The 21,980-nt window shown below is 41.6% G+C and overlaps 1 protein-coding gene across 1 annotated transcript in view; it reads right to left on the reverse strand.

The window, feature by feature from the left end:
- Positions 1–20,150, reverse strand: part of VEGFD (vascular endothelial growth factor D) — a 30,039-nt gene extending 9,889 nt beyond the window's left edge. The window contains exons 1-2 of the mRNA XM_056484182.1: positions 19,513–20,150; positions 2,875–3,085 (exon numbers count right to left, since the gene is read on the reverse strand). Coding sequence (XP_056340157.1) covers positions 2,875–3,085; positions 19,513–19,602 — 301 coding nt within the window. The 5' untranslated portion in view covers positions 19,603–20,150. The remainder of the gene's footprint in view (positions 1–2,874; positions 3,086–19,512) is intronic.
- Between the last annotated feature and the right edge of the window lie 1,830 nt (positions 20,151–21,980).

Genomic DNA, 21,980 nt, shown 5'->3' on the forward strand with positions numbered 1-21,980 from the left:
CTTTTAACCTACATGCTATACCTTGCCTTCAGATGAAGATCTATTTTTCTCATTCCTGACTTTCCTTTTGTTAATTTTAACTCTTTCTTCAACTGTCTTTGTATATTTAAATAATTTTATTTATTTCTGCAAGGTCCTTTGACAGGGTTGATTTGCTCCATTTTCCAGTCATGCAATGAGTACATGAAGTAAGATTTTGATATCTGAATTTTGAAGAAGAGGCATAAATTAAGAGAATAATAATCATTAAAATCAATAGAATTTTCTAGAGTAATGTTAGTTCAAAACACCAATCTAATCCTATCATTAAAACAGAAAATAAAGTGCCAAATTCATTAAGGTATGTGCATGTATATGACATCACTTCAGGTGTCACTTCAATGAGTATAAGCAGCAATGACCTTTCCAGCTACACACATCCTCACTTAAATAACCACTTCTTTAGCAGAAGGGCTGTTGCAGGAACTGGCTGCCAAGCAAGTGGGTGTCACACCTTGTTCCAAATCCCCAGGGTCCCCCTGGTCATTTCTGTCACCAAGCACAGAGCAGCTTCTGAGAAATTTGTCTGTGATACAGTCTCAGCTTGAAATTGCTTAGTGACTGAGCAGCTCAGGGAGGCTGTGGTTAGATGAAGTGACACAAACTTTCAGGTAATTCTGTTAAAGCTTTAGAAAGGAGGAACAAAGTCCTGGATTTTCCCCAGTGGAGTTTGGAGTGCTGTGGAAGATACTCCAGTGAAACAATGGTAAGTCTTAACCCAGCCTTCTCATCAAAACATTTTATTAAAACAAAACAGATTCCCTTGGCAGAAAGGTCACTGTTTAATTACTGGAAAGGGTGTGGGAAAGAAATACATGTTTCTGGGCTTGTGTTTTTTAACAGGAGCTTTAGTACCTTGAACATATGAATATATTGGAACAAAAGTAGTACTTTCTGTCCTGGGATAATTCCAGTTTGAATGGAAGAAGGGAGAAGATGTCCCAATGGGCTTTTTTTAACTCTTTTAACTTTTTTGAATTTCAGCAACCTGACTTTTCATGAGAAAGCTGACATCTCTGTGTCTAAAGTTAGACTTTCAAAGGGAAAATAGGCAGCAACCTAATAGCTGTTCCCAGCAGAAAACTGTATCTATATGACCACAGTGAAATAGAACCACAGAGCAGTTCAGTTTGGGAGGGACCTTAAAGATCACCTCATTCCAACCCCTGCTGTGGGCAGGAGCACCTTCCTCTAGACCTGGGTGCTCACTGTTCATTCCAGCCAGGCCTGGAGCACTTCCAGGGATGGGTCATCCACAGCTGCTCTGGGAAACCTGCTCCAGTGTCTTCCCAATTCCTAATCTAAACTTATCCTCCTTTAGCTTCACTACATGTCCTTGGGAAAAGTCCTTCTCCATCTCTCTTGCAGCTCCCTCTTAGGTACTGGAAGGCTGCAGTTTGATCTCCATGGAGCCTTCTCTTTTCCAGGCTGAACAGCCCCAACTCCCTTGGCCTGACTTCACAAGAGAGGTGCTCCAGCCCTGTCACCATCTCAAATTAGTTACAGTGCACCAAATGACCTAGTGACCTTATTATCTGAGCATTATTTACATTATAAATATTGAGTTACATTACTCTGCCATTGAAAAATGCCCATTTCAATGTTCCCTGCCTCAGTAACATTTAATAAAGTCCCCTGTTTTCATGCTGTTATGACAAAAGGGGTTTTTAGTTTTGCAGAAATGTTGGTGTTCACTAAACGAGCAACAGTATTGCATTACAGCACTTGACTCTGGGTACTCCTAATAACTCTGTGGATTTTTAGTGTTTCTGAGTAGAATTATAAGGTTATGTAAGCAAAAATGTTTATCACTATTAAAAGCTGTCTTAATTGTTCTTCGTGTGTTTATTTGTTTTTTTCTGTACAAAATTTCTGTGAAAAGTGTAAAACCATGCCTGTTATATGAAAACCCTCTTCAAACAGGCACTTGTATACACATTTCTGTGTTGTGGCTCAGAGAAGCAATTTGAGGCCCTGGCTCAGACATAATTTAGCTGAGTAATGGTGTGTGAATGTGGTTGGGGCTGTTGTAAAAGTGGTATTGGAACAGGATCAGCAATATCTGATTTCCCAAAAGGAAAGTGATATGATAATATCACATCAGGATAAAGACAACAAAGAGATTATCTCAGCCTTCATTAGGCTACAGTTTAGCTTTGCTGTATGTTGTCTATTTGCTGGACCAAAATAGAGTAACTGATCCTTTGTTTTACATCCATGAATATGGAATGCTTCCTGAGCATCACAGCTCCAAGGAACAATATTCATACTTCTTCCAGATGGAGGGAGTGGGTTGTGATTCTCCACTTTTAGTTGCTGGTGTGTTGCCTCAGGTCTGCTTTTGTCTGGAGAAACTTCCTTATATAGATGGAGGTTAGGACAGCACCTTCTTTCTCTCACTTCCCACACAGACACTGCTGCTGGTGCAGTGCCTTGTATCAGAGCACACCTAATAAAAAAGGGATTTCTATGCCTGCAGTAAAGTTTGTTCATTTCTGCCTGCAAGCAGGTTCTGAGTTGTACCACAATGCTGCTGTCCAGCCCCTCAGCCAGAGGGACATTGTACATGGCTTCTCTTTCTTTTGTGCACTGGGGGAACCCTGAACAGTGCATCTTCCCTTTGGAGAGTATGCAGAGAAAATAAACCTGATTTTGGCCACGAAACAGGGAGGCGTGCTCAGGCTGTTGTCTGACACTTTTCATACAAAGTCATTTTCCAGTAATGCCCTGTTGTTTCCAGTATGGGTATATGCTAGAAAACCCTTACTTAATTCACAGTGTACTGCACAAGGATGAGGGAGCTGGGAGCAGACTTGGCCACAGAGCTGCACCCACCTTTCAGTGTGTCAATGTCATAGAAAGCAGCAGCGAATCTGGTGGAGCGGTGCGAAGCAGAGCGCGAGTCCAGGCTGGCCAGGCTCTTGAGTTTTAGCCTGCACTTCCACAGCTTCCAGTCCTCAGAGTGAGTGATGTGAAGCAGCTCTTCCAGGCTGGATGCTCTCCTGATCTGCTGCTCTGACCGCTCCAGTGCTGACAGGGATGTCCTCTGGAAGGAAAGGGGGAGGTCAGAAAGCCAGGGCTTCACACTCAGAGCAGCTCATGGAGCTGGGACCAAAGGGCAGCACATCACTGGGGACACCTGAGAGTACCTGGGAAAACAGACATCTCCCAGCTTTGAGAGTGCCCAGCACCAGAATTGTCTGCAGGATTTGTGCCCACAGAGATTAGGAAGGGGAGGTTCCCCCTTCTTCACCCTCTTCATCCCAGCCCTCAGAACTGTTTGACAAATGCAGACTTTACTGTGTCCCTGTTATTCACTGGTCACATCACTGCTGTGCCTGAGCTGGCCAGAGTGAACCCCAGCCCACCCTAAGATAACCTGACTCAGTTCAGCTGCTGAGCCCAGCCCATGTGCCTCTGCAACAAGCCAAAATCTGGTTCCAGCACTGCAGGGTCAGGAGTTACAGCTGGAAGCTGCACTGGGCACAAGGGCCCATCCATGAGGCAGGCAAGCACTTCATTCAGCATGCTGCAGAGGGCAGGGTGCATCTGCCATCTCCCACTGTGGCTGCTCTTGGGTCATGCCCATGTCCAGCCTCAGAGCTGTGCCTGTGCAGCAGCAGCAGTCACTGCATTTCCACCTGTGTGATGTTCATGACCACTCTGCTTCCACTGGAGAAAGCTCTCTACAAAGATCTGTACCATCAGTTTGAAGTTAATATTAACTTTAAAAATAGCTGTTTAATACTTAATATTGCACAGCATCCCATAACAATACTGCTTTCTTTGGCTGCTGCTTTCTGACATCTGTGTTTGTGCCTTTATCAAAGCACTGAATATTTATTTCCACTGACTCACCAGATCTGCTGAAAACATTGTCTCCAGCACAAGTAAGAGGTTATCTTTGTAAATGTCTGTGTTGGGCTGGTGCTCTCTCAGCTGTTCTCTCTGGTCATACAGTGAACTGTAGTTTTTGACTTGCAAACAAAGGGCTGCAGTGCCAGCTGTCACAAATAAAATCCCAGCTCTTTAAAGCAAAGCTGTGGTACAAGAGGCTTGACGAGGTGTGTAGCAGACAGCAGTCTGAACCAGTAGCAGGCAAGTGCTCTGTATAGGGCTGGGGAAGGGTGAGGAAAAGGGCCACCTATAACAGGAAGATTTTAGATGAGATCTGAAATCCAAGCACTGAGTGCATCTGTTACTTGTTATAAAGACATCTGTGGCATTTATTTTGCAACAATACAGATGTTAGCCTGTGCACGTGGGCCAAGTTAATTTTTGGGTAATTACCTTCCACTGACCTAAAATTCTTTAAGTAGTTAACTCAGAAAAAAAAGTTGTTTGCTTTCCTTTTATGCCCATATAGAACATTATAAAGATATCAAAACTGAGCTCTGTTAAGCATTGACTTTTCCCCACTCTCTTTGTGGTACAAAATATGTTCTAGCTGAATCAGCATCCAAGACTTTTAAACTAAATTTACAGAGAACCTGTAAAATGAGAAGATAACATTCTGGGACTTAGCAGATATATCTCTGCACTTCTTGCAAGAGTCAGCAGTTTGGATGAGTAGCTTCTCAGTTTCTCTTGCTCCTATGTCAAGAGATTTTATTAGTCATAGAATTGTTAAGGTTGGAAAAGGCCTCTAAGATCATCAAGTCCAACCATCAACCCAACACCACCACCACTGTGCTCACCACTAAACCAAGCCCTGATTATTATATAAGCAAAATAAGGTTTAAACCTAAGATGAAAGAGCAGAGAAAAAGTAGCAATGCCTCATCATGATAAGTAAAGATCACTGATTTTATCTAAAGCAAGAATTTTTACTGTTTTAAGGACTTAATTTTTAAAGGTATACAAATTCCATAATGTGGACACAATACACTGAAATTAACAAACTTTATGCCATCACAAGTATTTTTGTGTAGAAGGGTCATTAGTAGAGGCCATTTCTATACTAAAAATGCATCCCCAACAGGATTTGAATTCTGGCAATTAAAAAAACACACCTCTGATGATGATGCATAATAGTGCTACTAACAAAACCTGCCTATGTATTCAGGTAGTTTCTTCTCTTACTGCTTTTCATATTTTGGAAATTGGAGGATATGTCAAAGGAAATGGAAGGAGCAATGCTCATTGTAGAATTGTCATCAGAAATGCATCCTAATTAACCTAACCATGATCATCCAAATCTCACACAGAGTTAGCACTTCTCTGTCAGATCCAACTCTGCTCAACATTGCCTAAGCTATTCAACCCCAAAGGGAATCTGTTGCCCCTTCTCTCATCATGTTTCCTAACACCTGTCCAAGCTCTGCAGCTTGGTGGGATTGCCTGTTGCCTACCATAATAACACAAAAATAATTGTATTCCTGCTTCTTATATTTGACTTCTTCCTAGAGGAAATAGATTTCACAGCTGACTTTTTAACTTCTTCACAGGATTCCCTATTCAGTACAGAAATTCCTGGTGCCCTTTCCCACAACAACAGCACTGAGATGAAGTGTGGTCTTTGCCTCTGAGCATTTCTGACACCAGGCAAGATGGTGAGCTGGAGGCACTGATGGCATTTAAGGGAGGTCTGAATCTCAAGTAGTTATAGGATTTTATAGTGGGGGCATTTATTTTGTTTGTGGGCTAGTTGCCCTGAGCTCTTTCTGTAGCAAAGAGAGAGAAGTGCAGTCTCTTTTAGAGCATGATTCATTTGAAATCACTCTGAAAGTATTTTTGCTGGGTGACCAGCAAGGCCAGGCTCACCAGATCACAAGAGGTATTAGAATGGTACATCTTTGGTCAGACATATCTCAACACAGCTATCTGTGTATAAAACATCTGAAGAGAAGCACAAAATTTTGTTCCAATCTTGCTAAGTGTTGAAACAGGAACAGTGAAAAGCCTCTTATGTGTTTCTTTTGATTTGTTTGAGACTACTACAATACTCTTATCTAAAACTAAATGCTTGCTAGAGCACACAGCAGATAGTTAAGCAACCAGAAGGACATCTTCATCATAATACAATTTGACCATAGAGGTGGCTGCCCAAAACTTAAGAGCATTCAAAAGTGAAAGCTTAAAAATGAAAAATGTAGAAGGTGCATCAGCTCCCTCAGCAGGACAAAGCCCTACAGCCTGAACTGCTTCTGCTGGAAAACCTCTTCCTACAGCACAAATAGAGCATTGTCATGAAATCTTTCCAAAGCATTAATTTCTGGTCACAATATTTTGAAAAGGACAGCACCAAATAAAACCACAGAACCTTTTATGGTCTCAGATAACACCATGGATGAAGTGCCATAGGGCACCACACAGGTTTGGATACTTCTTTCATATACTGCTGTTTAAATTCAAGTTTAGATATAGACATACTCTGGATGACTGAAAAGACCTGCTTAGAAGAGTGAAGCTTTGGACAGAAGTGTGAATAAATCTTTCAAAATGTGAAACTGGAGGAGGGTGTTAGATTCAACAGAGTCCCAAACTTTCCACTCATGTGATTTAGGATTTTATGCCTTCTCACCTTGATAGCAAGTGGAAAGCATTTAAAACTAGCATTTCAACAGGAGGGGAGCTCATTCAGCCACAGAGGAGAGGAAAGAGACACAGATATAGACTGACATTTAATAGACATTTCTGGGAGATCCAGCTCCTCACAAAAAGCAAAAGAAGAACAGAACAATCGACTGCAGCCATCTGCACATGCTGTTTCCCTCTTTTCAGATATCCCTACCTCCCTTTTGCAGTCTTTCTCTGCTAACTACATTCCTTCCTTCCAGATTCCCCTCCCATTCTCCACTTTGTTCTCAACATCTTGAAATGCTTGGATCCCACTATGCTTGTATGTTGTTTATTTTCACTTCTTTCTCCATATTTTGCTAGGTGGGAGTCTAGTGAAACCTATCTCAGGCTGAGCTGCTCAGCCTCCTGGTCCAGAGGAACATTTTTTTTTCCTTTCCATGTCCTCATCCCAATTTCCTTTACATTGACACAGCATTCAGTAGTCAGCTGAGGTGAGCTGTCACCATTGTGTTGGTTGTAGTGGTTGCAACCAAGACACAGAGCAGAACTTCACTGCACTTGGCATGGTACACATAGAGAGCAAAATCATGAACTCTGGCCCCAGAAAGCTTAAAATATGCATTAAGACTTGAGAGAAAAACAAATTAGACAAGGAGACATTGGGAAAGGACCATGGCAACGTAATTTCAATACTCCCAAAATTAAAAAATTACCATATCACTGCAAAGCTCCAAATGTCCTAAACTTTCAGTACTCATCAATGTACACCACATAGTCCACCAAAGACATGATGCTATTCTCTGTGAGAAATGTTGAAACAGAATTCATCAATAACAGATATCAAAGTAGCAGGTTTAAGTAGTTCATTCTTATCTCCTCAGCTTGCTACTGCTCTTAGTGTCATTTTTCTAAGGACCTTATCTAAAAATGGATCCCATATCCCAAGATAAAAACCAGATTCATAATGAACTGAAGTCACATGTTTTTTTAAACACTGACCTCTCATATGTTCCAAAATTATTCTTCAGTTCAAAGAGGAATATCTGTTTTCCTCTATTTTGGCTATGAACAATCATCAGGAAATGATAAGGCAAGTCAGCATTGTGATTTTTGGATAATTACAACTCTTCTCCTTCCAAAAGAAACCATAATGGGCTATCTATCTTTTTCCTAGTTATCTTAGATGCCAGAAAAACCCTAAAAGTAGTCAGCATTGGAAAGGAACAAGAGAAAAAGCAGTGATACATTCAGTGGCCTTTCCCACCTTGGACACTGCCTAAAATCAGACACTGAGTTCATTTCCCCACTGATTTATGCTGGTCCAATGTTTGGCTTATGCACCATGTCATGCAGATGCACAGACAGCCTGCACTGATCACAGTGCAAATATTCTTTCTGGAGTTTTGGTATTGGCCATACCCTGCCAGGGGCTGCAGCTCCTGTTTGCACCTTTCCTCCATCCTTGACAAGCTTCTAGATTTCCTGCTTAGGAACAACAAATCAAAGTTATGTCTAAGAAAGCCAGAAGAACTCACCTTTGCAGTACACTTTTTTTTTTTTTTGGCATGTGCTGCTCTTTTCAGCAGCATTAATTCTGTGTTTCAAGACCACCTGGAGGAATTTTGAATAACAGAGGAAAGATGTGAAGTACAACATTAGGAAAAAAAAAGGCCTGGTAAGGTCCTAAGTTTATTTGAAGACCTAGGGCATGAAAATATGTGAGGTTGTATTTAAGAAAACAGATGCATGAATAATCTGCATTGATGCAGATGAATAATATTTTGTGTGAGAAGGCAAAATTAAAAATTGATTGAAATCTGTATTTTGCTCAGTCTGCCTGCATTTCACTCTGTACTCAAGCATGCTCACAGACCCAGGAAATACATCCTGGAAGCTTTACACATATGATTGCTTTCCTTAATCCCCAGCCTCACAGTCTTTCTCTACAGTAGGACATAAACCTCTGCTTAAAGCTAAACACATGTAAGAATTCCTCTGATAAGGAATGTTTTTCTGAGTTAGGGTCACAGACTCTATCATGGCAAGTGCTGCATAAATATCAATGGAAATTTTCAACATTACCACTGTGTCTGGGGCCAGGACAATGATTAAGGAACCTCTTGATAACCTTGCACTGTTTAATCATTCCTCCTCTCAGCAGTTAAGCAGTAGAAGGAAGGTAACAGATTAATCTTGCCAGTGAAAGCAGATTGTAGCTGCATAGCACAGTGATGATTCTCTTAATGCCATTGTATCACAAACTTGGCCAAGCAGGCTTAAGATAAGGTCAGACTAAAGCTTTCAAAATTGACCAGTCTCTGGGGTGGAAGTTTTGTCTCAAAATGAGGGCACTGAGCACAAAGAGTACTGGCAGCACATTGTGAGGACATTTTGAGCCTTTCTGCCAGCACTGTGTGCTCCACACAGCTGTAGCAGCTGCATTCAGTTCAAGAGAAGTTATGTAGAAGACAAAGACTTGGTGCAACCAGAAGGTGAATTCCCCCTGCTCCAGTGCTGCCTGAAGGCTAATCTCAGAACTAGACTCAAACCAGTTTAAATACTAGGTAGATGATTCATCACCACAAGAAAATACCAAGGAATTTTGCTTCTCTGTATGCTACACCTGAAAACAACCTCCCTTTCTCTTCCATGATGCATTCCCCAAGGTGATTTTATCACAGTGTATAAACTGATTATAGTTGCAGGCTTACCTTGTGGAGATAGAGTGCCTACAGCTCCCTGCCACCCCAAAATTATAAAAAATAAAAAATACCCTGATTCTATTATTTTATTTACCTGAATGAATATGAACTATTTATCTTAGAGTCCTCTCATAGATAATGGAGAAAAATAGGGCTACTGTGTGAGCATTCATCCTATTCTAAAGCCTGTTGAATTAACTGTGCCTCCAAAATGCCTCTTCCTCCCCACTGATGCTGAAGGATGAACTGGGAGATCACCAGCTTAGCTGTAGGGGGAGGACCTGAATCCACTCAACTGAGAGTATCAAATGAGATTAAATAATCTCTCTTAATGTAAAGCAGAAGCAATTTATGAGGTACACAAATCTAACAGCAGGGTCAGAAGGACTGGGTCTGGCTGCAGTGGCAGGGGAAATCCCTCCATTCCCTGCCTCAAAGCTGCATTGCCCAGCCATGTGTGGCTCACAGCACACAGACTCTGAAATGGTGTGGCCAGGGAACTGCAGAAGAGTTCCCATGGAAATGTTTGGTTCTCTCTTGGCAGGAAAATGAAGCAGCTCCTGCCATGATGATGCCAACACAAAGAATTACATTTTCCTGGTAAGAATAACAAGCTTGTGTAGAGTTTTGCAGTAAGAAAAACTCTTATGAGGGTTTTCATCATTATTAGTAGTATTTTTAGTATTATTGTGTCTCCTAAGTTTGGAGCCAGGTAAAAACATGAAATGAAGACATGATAGCTAACCTGGTGTCTGTGGCCAAAGCAAAAGATATGAGAAAAGAGAGGAAGACATTCATCCAAAGGGAGTACCAAGGAAACAGAAGATATTGCTCAGAGTGACAGGCCATGGTTTTGAGGTAGCAGGGGTTCAACCATTGCCAAATGTTATCATAACAAATGTTGTCTGTAATGCAGCATCTTGTATCCTTGGGGTGTTGCACAACAGGTCATAAAATAGTGAGAGTCTTTTGCATGAGGCTTGGAGGAGTGACTTACTGCCCTATCAACAAGCAACTGCATCACCCCATAAATATCTAGCATGAGGCATCTAACTGTGCACATGTCTGACACATATTAGCATGCAGTAATTTTATCATCACATTGTATTTCATTTCTGAGGAGAGAAAGAGCATTTACTTTTCAACAGCTCCAGTAAAATCATAATTTTGATTCTCTGTCAGCTATGAACTTCTGGTATATGAAGTTGCATCCCTGACTATATTTGTTCTGGAAGCATCATTATACACTATCAGTGCACAGATAAGCTATTTTTAATTACAGTGAACATGGCCACAGGGAGACAAAACACTTAGGTATTTTGACTTCCTACTAAAATTGTTCTCTGAAACATGATGGGCTTGAAGTGGCTATTACAGTCTTTGTCACTTCAGAAGCATGGATGAAATTTCAGGAGCACACAGTACTTCACTCAGCCTTCAAAATGTTGTAAACAAATACTCAAATCTCTTCTAAAAATGTTTCATCTCTCTCAGTGCACTGCCTTGTCCAGACTGAACATTCATTTGATCATCACAGTTACAGCATTAATAACCTGAAGGGGCATTCTGTTTATAGTGGGGACAAGTTTGAGACAAATTTCCAGCTGTCACTTTTTGAAAAGGGTGTTTTCTCCAGTGAGAGCTGTATTGAAAGCATACAGCAATGTTGTCCAAGTACATAGCAAAAAATATGCAAAGGGACAGAACTTCTTCCCTGAAAAAGCTCAAGGGCTGAAGAGCAGCACAGGAAAATTTTACTTCCCTCACCCACAATCTGTGCAAAACCTCTCTGCAGTCTGCCTGGAGAGCTGGAGAGTGCTGGCCTTGCCATGCATCCTGTCAGGGAAGGTGACTGTGACCCCAGCTCTCCATCCTGTGTGCCACAGCTGCTGGAGGGAAACTGCAGGGAGCCCTGGGCTGTGAGAAGAGCAGTGTGCAGTTGCCAGAGCACAGGAAGGACTGACAGATGTGTTACTTGTGAGTTTGGGAGGAACAAAAAATGGTCAAACTGATAGTCTGGCCAGGGGGCAGAGGGCTGACAGGGAGACACTGGCCTGGCCTGTCCTGTCCTGTGACACTGGGACTGTCACATTTCTCACTGATAATTGGTGATGCCTGAGGGCCTCTTTTGCTGAAACCTTGTCAGTACATCATCTGATTGAGACACAAAACCCGAGGAGGAGGCAGCTCTAGACTGCTCCACCCCATGTTCAATGTGATAAAAAGCTTCCTCCAGACACTCCTTGAGAATCTGTCTTCTTGGTCTCCAGTTTAACTTCCACTGAAGAAGGAGACCTAATTACCTGTTTTCTAAAACTGGTGGCAAAGGTGGTGATAAAACAGCTTCTACTTTAGCTGAAGATGATATGCTTTCACAAGTAAATCATATTAACTTCCCTGGGGCTTCAAGAGAACAGCTGTTTTGTATTTTGAGTGGCCTTTTGAACTAGAATAGATCTTTTGTGGTACTGCAGCAAACAAATCAGACTTCTTGCACTTTAGTAGCATGCTTACATTATTAAAATCCTTGGAGATGAGGCATTTTGGTTGCTGTATTCTCTCTTGAATAAACTAAAATACTGAAAGCAAATAACTGAAAACATCACAGTTGGACATGGTTTTGTGGAAGCATGAATCTCATAACATTTCACATAATTTTTCATGTCCAAAGCAGAGACTGATAATATTTTTTCAAAATACCTCTCAGAACTATATACTTTTAGCCAGTTAGGTCTTTACACCAAAATAAGGCACTTTTTCTCAGCCAGCAAACATTTTGAGTATCAGCTACAGCTCTCATTAAACAGATGCTTCTTCCCACAGCCAGGTCTTTTGGCTCTTATGGGAAACATCCTCCAGTTGAGATTTTGAAGGTAACAACATCCACTGTGCATCGGTTTGCTGGCAGTAATGGAAAAGCTGGAGTGGTAGATGACTGAAAAGGGTTGGTCTGCTAAGGATTTTCTTCCTGTTCAAGCCTAGTCAACTACATTAGAGTTCACCTTTAGGTCCCTCCTACAGTGATCAGACAAAGTACATTAATTTGGTGAGTGAAGAAACGCAGGTGATTTGTCATAAATGTCCAGTGTGGTAACTCACTGATATATCCTAAATTCTACTGATGACTTTGGGAGTCTTACAGTACATTTGCTGAGCTTCTGCTCACATGCTTGTCCCATTGGTCTTGCATTGCTGCAATGCATTGAGGCAGATGTGCTGCTCAGTACAGAGCTCAGCTAGGACATTATCACTTCACTGTACACCAGGTTAGGTGCTGGCCCAACACTATGACAGGGTGCACACATCAAAAATAGAATATTAAATGTGTTTACATGAGTATGCCCAGGCTGTAGTCACTGTCTCTTGACATTTGTCCATTCTTTGGAAGTCACTGGGGTTTGGAGAGTGAGTTTGGAATGGCTCAGTAACAGAGACCTGCATGAAATAAGATGACTATATATTCTTTCAATACTTGAAAATATTTTTTGATGTGATGAAGGGTCCTTCAGTTAGTGCTTTTGTTGGTTTTTGGGTTTTCCCCAAGACACTTTAATAAATGTTTTGGAAGTATGAGTAGCCAGTTGGACAGCTGGGCTTCAAAATGTCACTCACAAAGCAAAGCCATTGCCAACACTGAATGAACTTATGTTACCCCAATCACATGCACACATTTTCCTGGAACTGTAGTTTTTCTTGAGTAATATTTCCCTAGCAATTCAGAAAAGCATCCTAGCGTGGTTTCTGAGTCACGTTGCTAATTAAAGTGAGAAGTTTTGCCTGTCTTTGTGGCACATTCTCTGTGTGCAAAGTGACATACGATACAGTAACATGATGCAACTTTTTGCAATCCAGCGTGACTCAGACAGAATTCCCTCCCCAGCTGCACTCAGCAGTGACCACTGCAGTGGGTGACTGTGAATTGTCAAAGCCAGCACAGCCTGTTTCCATGAAATCATGGCTTAGGCAAATCCATCCTGGCATCCTGGGAGTGAGCCATTCATGTGGTGCCCAGCTCCACGATGCTGCTGCTCAGGATTGACTTTGGGGAAGCAGGAGGACCCTAGATGGCATCCTACCACCAGCTGAATGGTTCCACACCTTAAATCACATCTGGGAAAAAAATATAAAAAATACACGGCTGTCCTTCCCAAAGAAAGGAACCTGAATCTTTCTTAATGCAATGTGCAATTGTTCTGCTGTTCATTGGTACAGAAGCCCATATATCACCAGGATATTAAAAAAGGTATTCTGCTTGGTCTTCCTGAGGCAAAGGGGGTCTGTGCAGCTGTAGTGGGGGCACTCAGCATCTTGTTTCCATTCCTCAAATCCCAGCAAGATGTATGACAATCAGCAAAGCGTGCTGGGGAGGCAGGAGCAGGTGGAGAAGTAGATAAGGGAATTGCACATAGTGAGAGGAATGAGAAATTTCTTAGGAATAAGTGTTTCTGAAGGAAAGTTACCATATCAGATTTGCTTCCCTGCAGCAGCATAGCTCAGGTCATTTTTCCCCCTCAGCACTATGGTCTCAAAGCCAACTCCAAGAAAGGGCAAGTTCAGTTTTGTAACTAGACTTACTTGCCCTTAGAGAAAGGCCTAAAAGAATCACAGATCCCACTGTGTGATAACTATAAAAAGTATTGTACAAGTTTTTTTAGTGGGAATAAGAATAAATGAGTTATCACCTACAACTGTACCTTATTTATTTTTCCCAAATGCCAGTATGGTGTCCACTGGAGATAAGAAACAAGTAAACCTTATCTGGAATAGGGCAGTGTTGATCAAAACAAAAACTGCAGCCATCATGGCAGAGGTCCCACAAGCCAGAGTTTGCACCAGTTTTTTCCTGTTTTCAGGCAGATCTTTTCTCTGCTTGCCTCCTGTGGGAGCCTACATTGATACCACCACACACCACCAATGCCTGTGGGGAGAAAGCACCAGCAGGCTGCAGGAAACAGAAACAAGCAAAACACTTGTTGAGCCTGAGCTGATGGCGTGTTTTGGATGCTTTCAAAGCACTAATTAGCAAAAAGATGGCCCACTGCCCTCTGAACCTGCCTTCCTTCCTCCCCTTGGTTTTACAGACTTTCAGATGTGAGTACAACTGATGGCAAAGTTTAATTTCAAACACCTGATAATTGGGTTTCTCAAACGCTGCATCTGGTTAATCTGCACAGCCTGGTGTATTTTCCCAAGCTCTGCTCTATCCTCAGACATTAAATCCTAGCTGAGATGGACTGGATTGGATCAGCAGCTGGGAGGGACTTTTTTGCTATTTCTCATGAGTGAGAACTGTTCTTGATAAAGCAGCAGGGTGTTAGTAGTTGCCTTTCCAAATTGATAAGAGCCAAGGACGGATGCTGTGTGGCATGATAATAATACAGGATTGTTCTGTTTGCCTCCAGTGCACCTTGTCAAGACAGTAGCAGATAAGTCAGAACAAATTGGCTTTCCTCACAAGTTTCCTGATAGCTTCTCACTTCTGAAGGAAAACACAGTCATTTCTGCAGGAATACTCTATTTTCACACATTTTTGGCTCATTGTGCCTATCAGAGATGGTAATCACAGAGAATCAAAAGCAGCAGACAAAACTGGGAGAATGAAATACTTCTGAAAACCACAATCTCATAATATTTGTTCAGAAGTGTTTCCTAACTTTGAAAGGAAGCTGGATTTGAGGATAAAAAACCTAGTTTAAACAGAGAAATTGTTTCCAATGACATTTCAAGTTGCTTTTTCTAGCAGTTGAGCACTGCTGGAATTTCAGGAGTTGCCTTTGAGGAAGAGAATCTATGACACGGAAGATTTGTTAGAATCTAACTTTTCTAGAAACCAAGCAACATTTGCAAGCAGATTTTAGAAAGCTGTGTGGATTTATCTGAAAACCAGTGTCAGTTCTAATTACAGAGACAAAAGCCTACAGCCAGCTGTGCTGCTCAGGTTTCCCCCCAGAGCTCTGTTTCAGCTGTACAGACAGACAGACTGCAGCTGCCTCTCGGAAAGGAGATGTAAAGAGCTCCCTGATTTCTTCCAGTATTTCCATGCCTTCCCAAGGGCAAGGCATTCTCCACTTAGGTGGTCCAGGGCCTCAGGAGGATGAGGAGGTGCTGCCTCACTCTCACCAGTGGACAAGGACTGTGTACCAGCTGTGTTTGGACAGTGGCTTCCCACACAGTGACAGCAGGAGAATAAGATCTGTTTGAGCAAGAATGACCACTTGAGGCTCTAATGCTTAGTGCAGAGGTAAAAAAGATTTAGCTGTGCAAAAGGAGTGCATGTAACAGGAAGCAGCCACGTTTACCTCCAGCTAAGCACACCTAACCCCTTGGTCTTTTGATCAGAAAGCACATTTATAGTTCAGGGACACACATCAGGCCTGTCCACTGTGGGCTCCTCTCTAACAAAACCAAAGGAGGGCTCAGTGTGGGGAGAACCCCTCTGCAAGAGGAAAAGGCTCTGAGTCTGTCTAACTTGGAAGTGACCAGCTGTTCCCTTCCCTTGCCTGTCCCCCAATGCTTTATTAATACTGTGAAGCAGCAGAATTGAGCAGAAAAGCAATGAGATTTTAACTCTGAGATCAAAACTTGCAGCCTCATTAGAGAGGCAGTTCTAGTGTTGGAGGCAGAACATGGATGATGGATTGTTGGCTTTTCTTGGCAAAAATATTGCCTCAGCTCTGATGAATATAGGACATAGCTCTTCACATCTAATTTTAAAATTCTGGAAAAAGTAGTTTATGTCTGTTTCTGCTCTTGGAGAGGAAAAATTTGAAGGGGAGAGACAGAAAGAGAGAGAACGAAATTTGCGGTTCTCTAGCTGAGAGCTTCCAAAACGTAACAGACTGTCGGGACAAGAACTCCAATAAGGAATTTTAAAAGCATTTCCTGATGAAATAAAACTTTAAAAAATAATTCTCAGTCCACAGAAAACCCACATGGAAATCTAATTCTTCCACGAGGACTTCATGTGTTATGCTGGGATCCTGAACCAAGCCACTGAGGGCAGGGACCAGCCTTGACATCAGCTCAGCTCTGGAGCCGAGCCCTGCTGGACACCTGAGTGGCTGTGCTGCCCTGCCTGGGGCTGCCCACTGCCTCCCACCATGAGCCCGAGCTCCAGTTGTGCTCCTGACTGCCAGACATTCGATGTTCAGGCTGAAACTCCATACCAGATGCTGCCTCAAAATTATTTCAATAATTTTTTTGCTTTTCTCTGTCACAATGGTTTGAGGATGAAGCTCCTCCTTTATCCGTGCAAAAAATTTTTCTGTTTCCCTACTATGAATCACAGATGTGAATTTTTGACACCTGAGGAATCTTTTTTTCTGGCTCAGATGTGTTTACTGGTATCTTTGAAAAAAGTCTACCCAGATGTGAAAGCCTCCAGGAGCAGCAGCATCGTCCTCCCAGGGCTCTGCAGCAGTCAGTCCTGTGCTGGTTCCAGCCCATCTGGGAGCAGAGCAGGACATGGGTGCAGACCACCCATGGGGCTGAGAGCCCAGGACCTGCCCTTCTTCCCCTCAGGACTCAGGGTCTGGCATCCAGGGGCAGGAAGCTGCTGGATTTGGCTGCTGGAGGGGAAGGAGGTGAATACTCATGGAGGAGGGCAAGACCTGGCTAAGGAGGCTGAGATCACCTTTGGAGATCAGAGTGAGAAACGGGTCAGGAAAAGGAAAGTTGGGGCAGTTAAAAGCACAGGGACAAAGAAGGAAACTATAGATGGAGAAGGGAAAGGGGAGCCATAGTCAGATATGGCTGGAAAACAAAAATGTCCATTAGGGCTGTCTCTGAGGAACTTGGACAACACTCCTGAAGGTCTGCAAGAGAAGAAGGGTGTCCCCATCCAGGAGGAAGTGAGTGGGAAGGAGGGTGACCCTTGGATAGCACAAAAAAGAGACCAATCAGAAAATTGAGCCCCTGAGTCCTGGAGGTGAGAGAACACAGGTCAAATACTGGGAATAGAACAAGTCAGGAATGGAGAGAGGAAGGAAGAGCTCTGCCAGGCAAGGAATACATGCACATGGTGGGGAAAAGGGATTCATGTGCTCAGAAGAGGATGGAGTTTTTGAAGGGTTAGGAAAAGCCAACTGCCATGGAGATGCTGGATCACGGCAGCTTGTACATAAACTTTTTAGCATTCATGCCTTTAATCAGGATATCTGAAGGGGAAAAAGAGAGTATTTAAACCCTTAGCCCCCTGAAACTCTATTGCATGATGCCACACTGACACCACCTGATGGTTTAAAGCATAAACAGGATTAAAATTTCAGGTGTCCTGGGCAGAGCTCACCTCACTTGGATCCATTTAACAGGGGGCAGAGCAGCTTGCTGGTGCTTAACCCTGCCTAGGTCTCATTAGCTGTGTATTACCTGCATCCTGACCTTGTGGGTTTTATCCAGGCAATGCTGCTGTCGGTCTTTAGGAACTTTAGAATAATAAGGTAGGGTGGGTGAAGGCAATCCATCATTTCTGTGTACTGCAAATTCAATCTGAGGTGCAAACGGTAAAAATAATCCTGTGTGCCATCCAGCACTGTGAGATGAAGGAAGTTTTGTGGTGTATTTCCATAGATGTACACACACAGAAGCCCACAGGTCATACAGGAGAAAACAGCCCAGAAAGCTAACACTGTATGTAAATTTAAAACATTAAAAGAAAAACAAATAGTTTAGCCAGAAACCTCTGTCTATACCAAAAGAATCAGAACAAGCTGAAAGCCAGTCTTCTCCTTTTGGCAATCAGCAGCCAATGCAAGTGAAATACAGCATTTGAGTGTGACACCTTTTTGAGTGTGACCTATAAGATTCCTTTAGGATACTCTTGGAAACTCTCAGTGAGTTGTTTCAAGAACAGTAGCCTGTGGCTAAGCTGGCTGCCTGATGGTGGTAACCAAATTTCAGTGAAAATAATCCCAGTTGTATCAATGTTGGATGGACAATCCTATCACAGTGAATGAGCTGTAAACCAGTTTAAACCAGCAAGAAGAGCTCTTGCATTTACTCTAGGCAAGTGGATATGGAATCAATGTTGACAATGAAAGGGCTTGCTAGTGGTTTTACTATTGTGCTGAATTAACTTGTGTCCCACATGTGGATAGAATTATCAGCCCTGCCAATTATAAAATGGTTACTATTTTGTATGAGAAAGCATGCTCTGGTTTAAATACAGTGATTTGTCATGCAGTGCACAAAGTTGATGCATTAAACAAGCCTAATGCCTGGTCCTAATGCCTTCAAAGAATTGATTGCTGGGGTTGTAAATTAGAAGCTTGTGAGCAGTCAGCAGGCATCAGTCATCCTGGGGCACACATTGCTCACCACTGACTTATTGGGCTGGCAACAGCAGGCTGCAATTAGGCACACAGCAGCATTTCTTCTCTAAAGCACAGGTCAGCATGCAGCAGGCTCACAGACTAGTGTGTGGTCATTGCTTGCAAGCAGGAGGTTTTCTGAAGTGAAAACAAAAATATTAGCTTGTTTTGCTCTGCTAGTGAAAAACAAATAATTTGTTCTGGACCACACACTGAATTAATCATTTTTGGACAGACTGCATGTGTAGAAACTTGTTCCAGTTTTTGTTCTACTTTTCTAAATGATTGTCCTGGATGTTCTCACACTGTCTCAAAGTCAGATCTGAAAAATCCTATGCTCATGGTGAGGATCCAGCTTAAATTTTGTTTCATGTACTATATTCAGAAGAAAAGTTAATTTCTGGGCAGTGTGCTCTATTATTACTAGTTGCTGCTTATTTTAAAATCCTATATAACTTTTTCTAGTGAAGGAAAAGAAAAATGCTTCTCTGATTTCTGGCAAATAAGTGAACAACTGATGAACACGTGTTTTTACAGGGAAAATTTCAATGCCAGCGTACTAATTTCTGCAATTATAAATACCTGAAATAAAAAAGTGTATTTACCAAATATTCTAAATACTCTGACTCATGCTTCTTTTTCAGACTTTTTCTTTTATTTTGCATGACTGAAACTAAAATTTTAACTCAAGAACAAAGCACACAAGTACTTAATAATTAGTAAAAAAGTAATAAAGTATCAAATAGAGAATATTAATTTAAATTCCTTGTAGATTCTTTTTCCTCTATGGTTGCTAAAAATCTCTGCATCTAAACCATCACCAAAGACAAAAACAACAACCCATTACCAAAACAGCAAGAAACCCACTACCTTGCACATTAAATGTAGCTAATCCTGGAAATTTGTATTATTAAGAATCACAATAAATAAAGTTCACTTACCTTCACAGATCCATTCTCATAGTCAGATCCTTGCAGCAGATGCAGAAAAGAAACTATGAAAATGTTCACAGTTGCCCACGGTTTGTACATTCTGGTGTTTAAAATCCACAGGTTACTATGCAGTTGTACAGCTGGAAGGGTCTGTTTCAAAAGGCATTTCTCTACCACCAACACAGAAAAGCTTCCAGAATTTCTCTCATAAACTCACAAAGGATTCCAACATCTGAGAGTAAATATCTGTCCCTTTGCTGCTCAAAACAATTGTAAGTTCCTCTAGAGAATGTAATTTCTTGGAGCAGATCTTAGATACACTTGAAATAAAATCATGATAAGGTTTTAAATAGATATATATCTGTATGTATACACACACACACACACTCACAAGCAATCAGGTATGGATTCCAGTTAATGAAGTAAATATATCTTCCACCAGGACACAAAGAGACATTCAAAATCCATCTGTGGTCCAGAAAATGTGAGAAATCTGCTGGATTCTGTGCTCTGTGTTACAGCAGGCTTTTAAGATGGGAGAGTAATGGCCAGTGTTTTGAGCTGAGAGCTGTAATCCAACTCGGTATGAAAACTTTTTTCACAACCTTCATGGAAGCTTGCAGAAGCATGTGTCTTAAATCTGATACAGACTTTGGCAGCAACACAGGCAAATTTTGGCTCAAATCCCATTTTCTTCCTACCAATAGCATAGCACTTTTTAAACTAACTGATGCAATCTAGACTCCCATTATTTTAAAGAAGATTACCTGAAACATGAAACTTCAGCACACGTTCTTACACCACACACATATTTTATGGTACTTTTCTGAAAAAAAAAAAAAGAGGGAGGAAAAGAAAAGAGAAAGACTGACTTTCTTTCATGTGCTCTATCTTATGTGTCATAGGGGTTCCTGAATAAATTTTAAAAAGCAAAGTTAAGAAGTATCTCTGACAACAAACAAGATTTTGATTTTTTGAAAGAAAGTTCATGAAGCTACAAATAAAAAAGGACAAAACACAACCAGCATTTCTGGTCCAAAATAAGTATTTTCTCTGTATATTTCTGCCATTTAAAACAGAGATTTAAAAACAGATCAATCATTTAAAATTATAGCTGGGACAAAGACTCCAATAATTATGCATGTTAAATCTATATTGCTGTACTCATATATATTGTGTTCAAGAGAATAGTTCCACTCACACATGTTTTAGTGTTTGCAGAATCAGACTCCACAGTTAATATAAAACAGTCAAGTATATAATGCTTCAGAGTCCTAGTTTCCTACTTTTGATGTCCAAACAAGTGCTGTCTTAAATACAAGTTACAATTTTCTACCTACCATTAGATTGAATAATTTCTTCTTCAGTATTGACCACAAATGGACCTTAGCAAGAAAACTATTTTAATCCACTCTTTCTAGTTGTTGTCTGTTAAATGTCATTATATTTTGAAAAAAAAAAAAAAATGTAGCTCCATTATTTTTTAGCTTTGACTTTTCCCACTTGTTTTGTGAAAGCAATCTATTTCTCTTTTTTTTTTTTTTGCTTCCTCCCCCACCTACCCCACACTGGTTAGTACAAGAAAGCAGGAATTTCAGCTCTTTGAAATGAGAGGGGAAAAGCTGCTTTGTCAGTGTACCTGCTGCTCCCCCTCATACCTCCCCAGCTGCCAGAGATATTCACAGTTTTGTACACTGCAGGGTCATGCTGTGTCTGTACTGTAGTTATAATTAAAATTCTTGAGCTATTTCATTCATCATTTTAAATTATTGTGTTATCTAACACCTATGTACAGTCACCTTGACCTTATTTAATGTCTCTGGTTGCTTCTGATACTAATAATGCTAAAAGAAATGGATATGCCTGAGCCTCGGATGCACAGCTTCCGAGCAAGGGATCCAACCAAAAATAACCTCTGTAGGCTCATGGAAATAACTTTATATCGACCTGGAGGGAGTCTGGCCATACTCACTCATTTCTGGGGTCATTTGGAGCACAGAGCCAGAGCCACAGGGGAATCAGAAGCAGTGTGTGCCTCCACTCCTCAAATCCTACACTGCCTGTGTCCAGCACAGCTCGGGGATGAGCTGCTTGGTCCCTGGTAGGGCAGCTGCCAAATGCCACAAGCTGCCCTTGAGGGGCTCTGAGCAATCCAGCATTAGAAATTAAGGCTGTTTGGTTTGGAAATGTTGGAGGGAAACACCTCAGTGGTATTGTCTGTATGTTGTAGTTCATTGCTGTTACTTACCAAATTCAGCTCTGAATTACAAATACATTTGGAAAGACCAGGCCTGCATCTTTCTCAAAGCAAACCATTCATCAGAAAAGGTCACCCACCTCTGGCTGCAGGGGGCTTTTTGGCAGGAAGACTGAACTGACCCTCAGGCACTGAATCAAACTCGTTTGTACATAAGCAAGTTAGATGCTGCAGGCAGAGCACAACAAGTACCCAGACTCTCCCTCAGGACTCAGACACC

The sequence above is a fragment of the Oenanthe melanoleuca genome, chromosome 1, assembly GCF_029582105.1.
Source record: "Oenanthe melanoleuca isolate GR-GAL-2019-014 chromosome 1, OMel1.0, whole genome shotgun sequence".
Taxonomy (NCBI): domain Eukaryota; kingdom Metazoa; phylum Chordata; class Aves; order Passeriformes; family Muscicapidae; genus Oenanthe; species Oenanthe melanoleuca.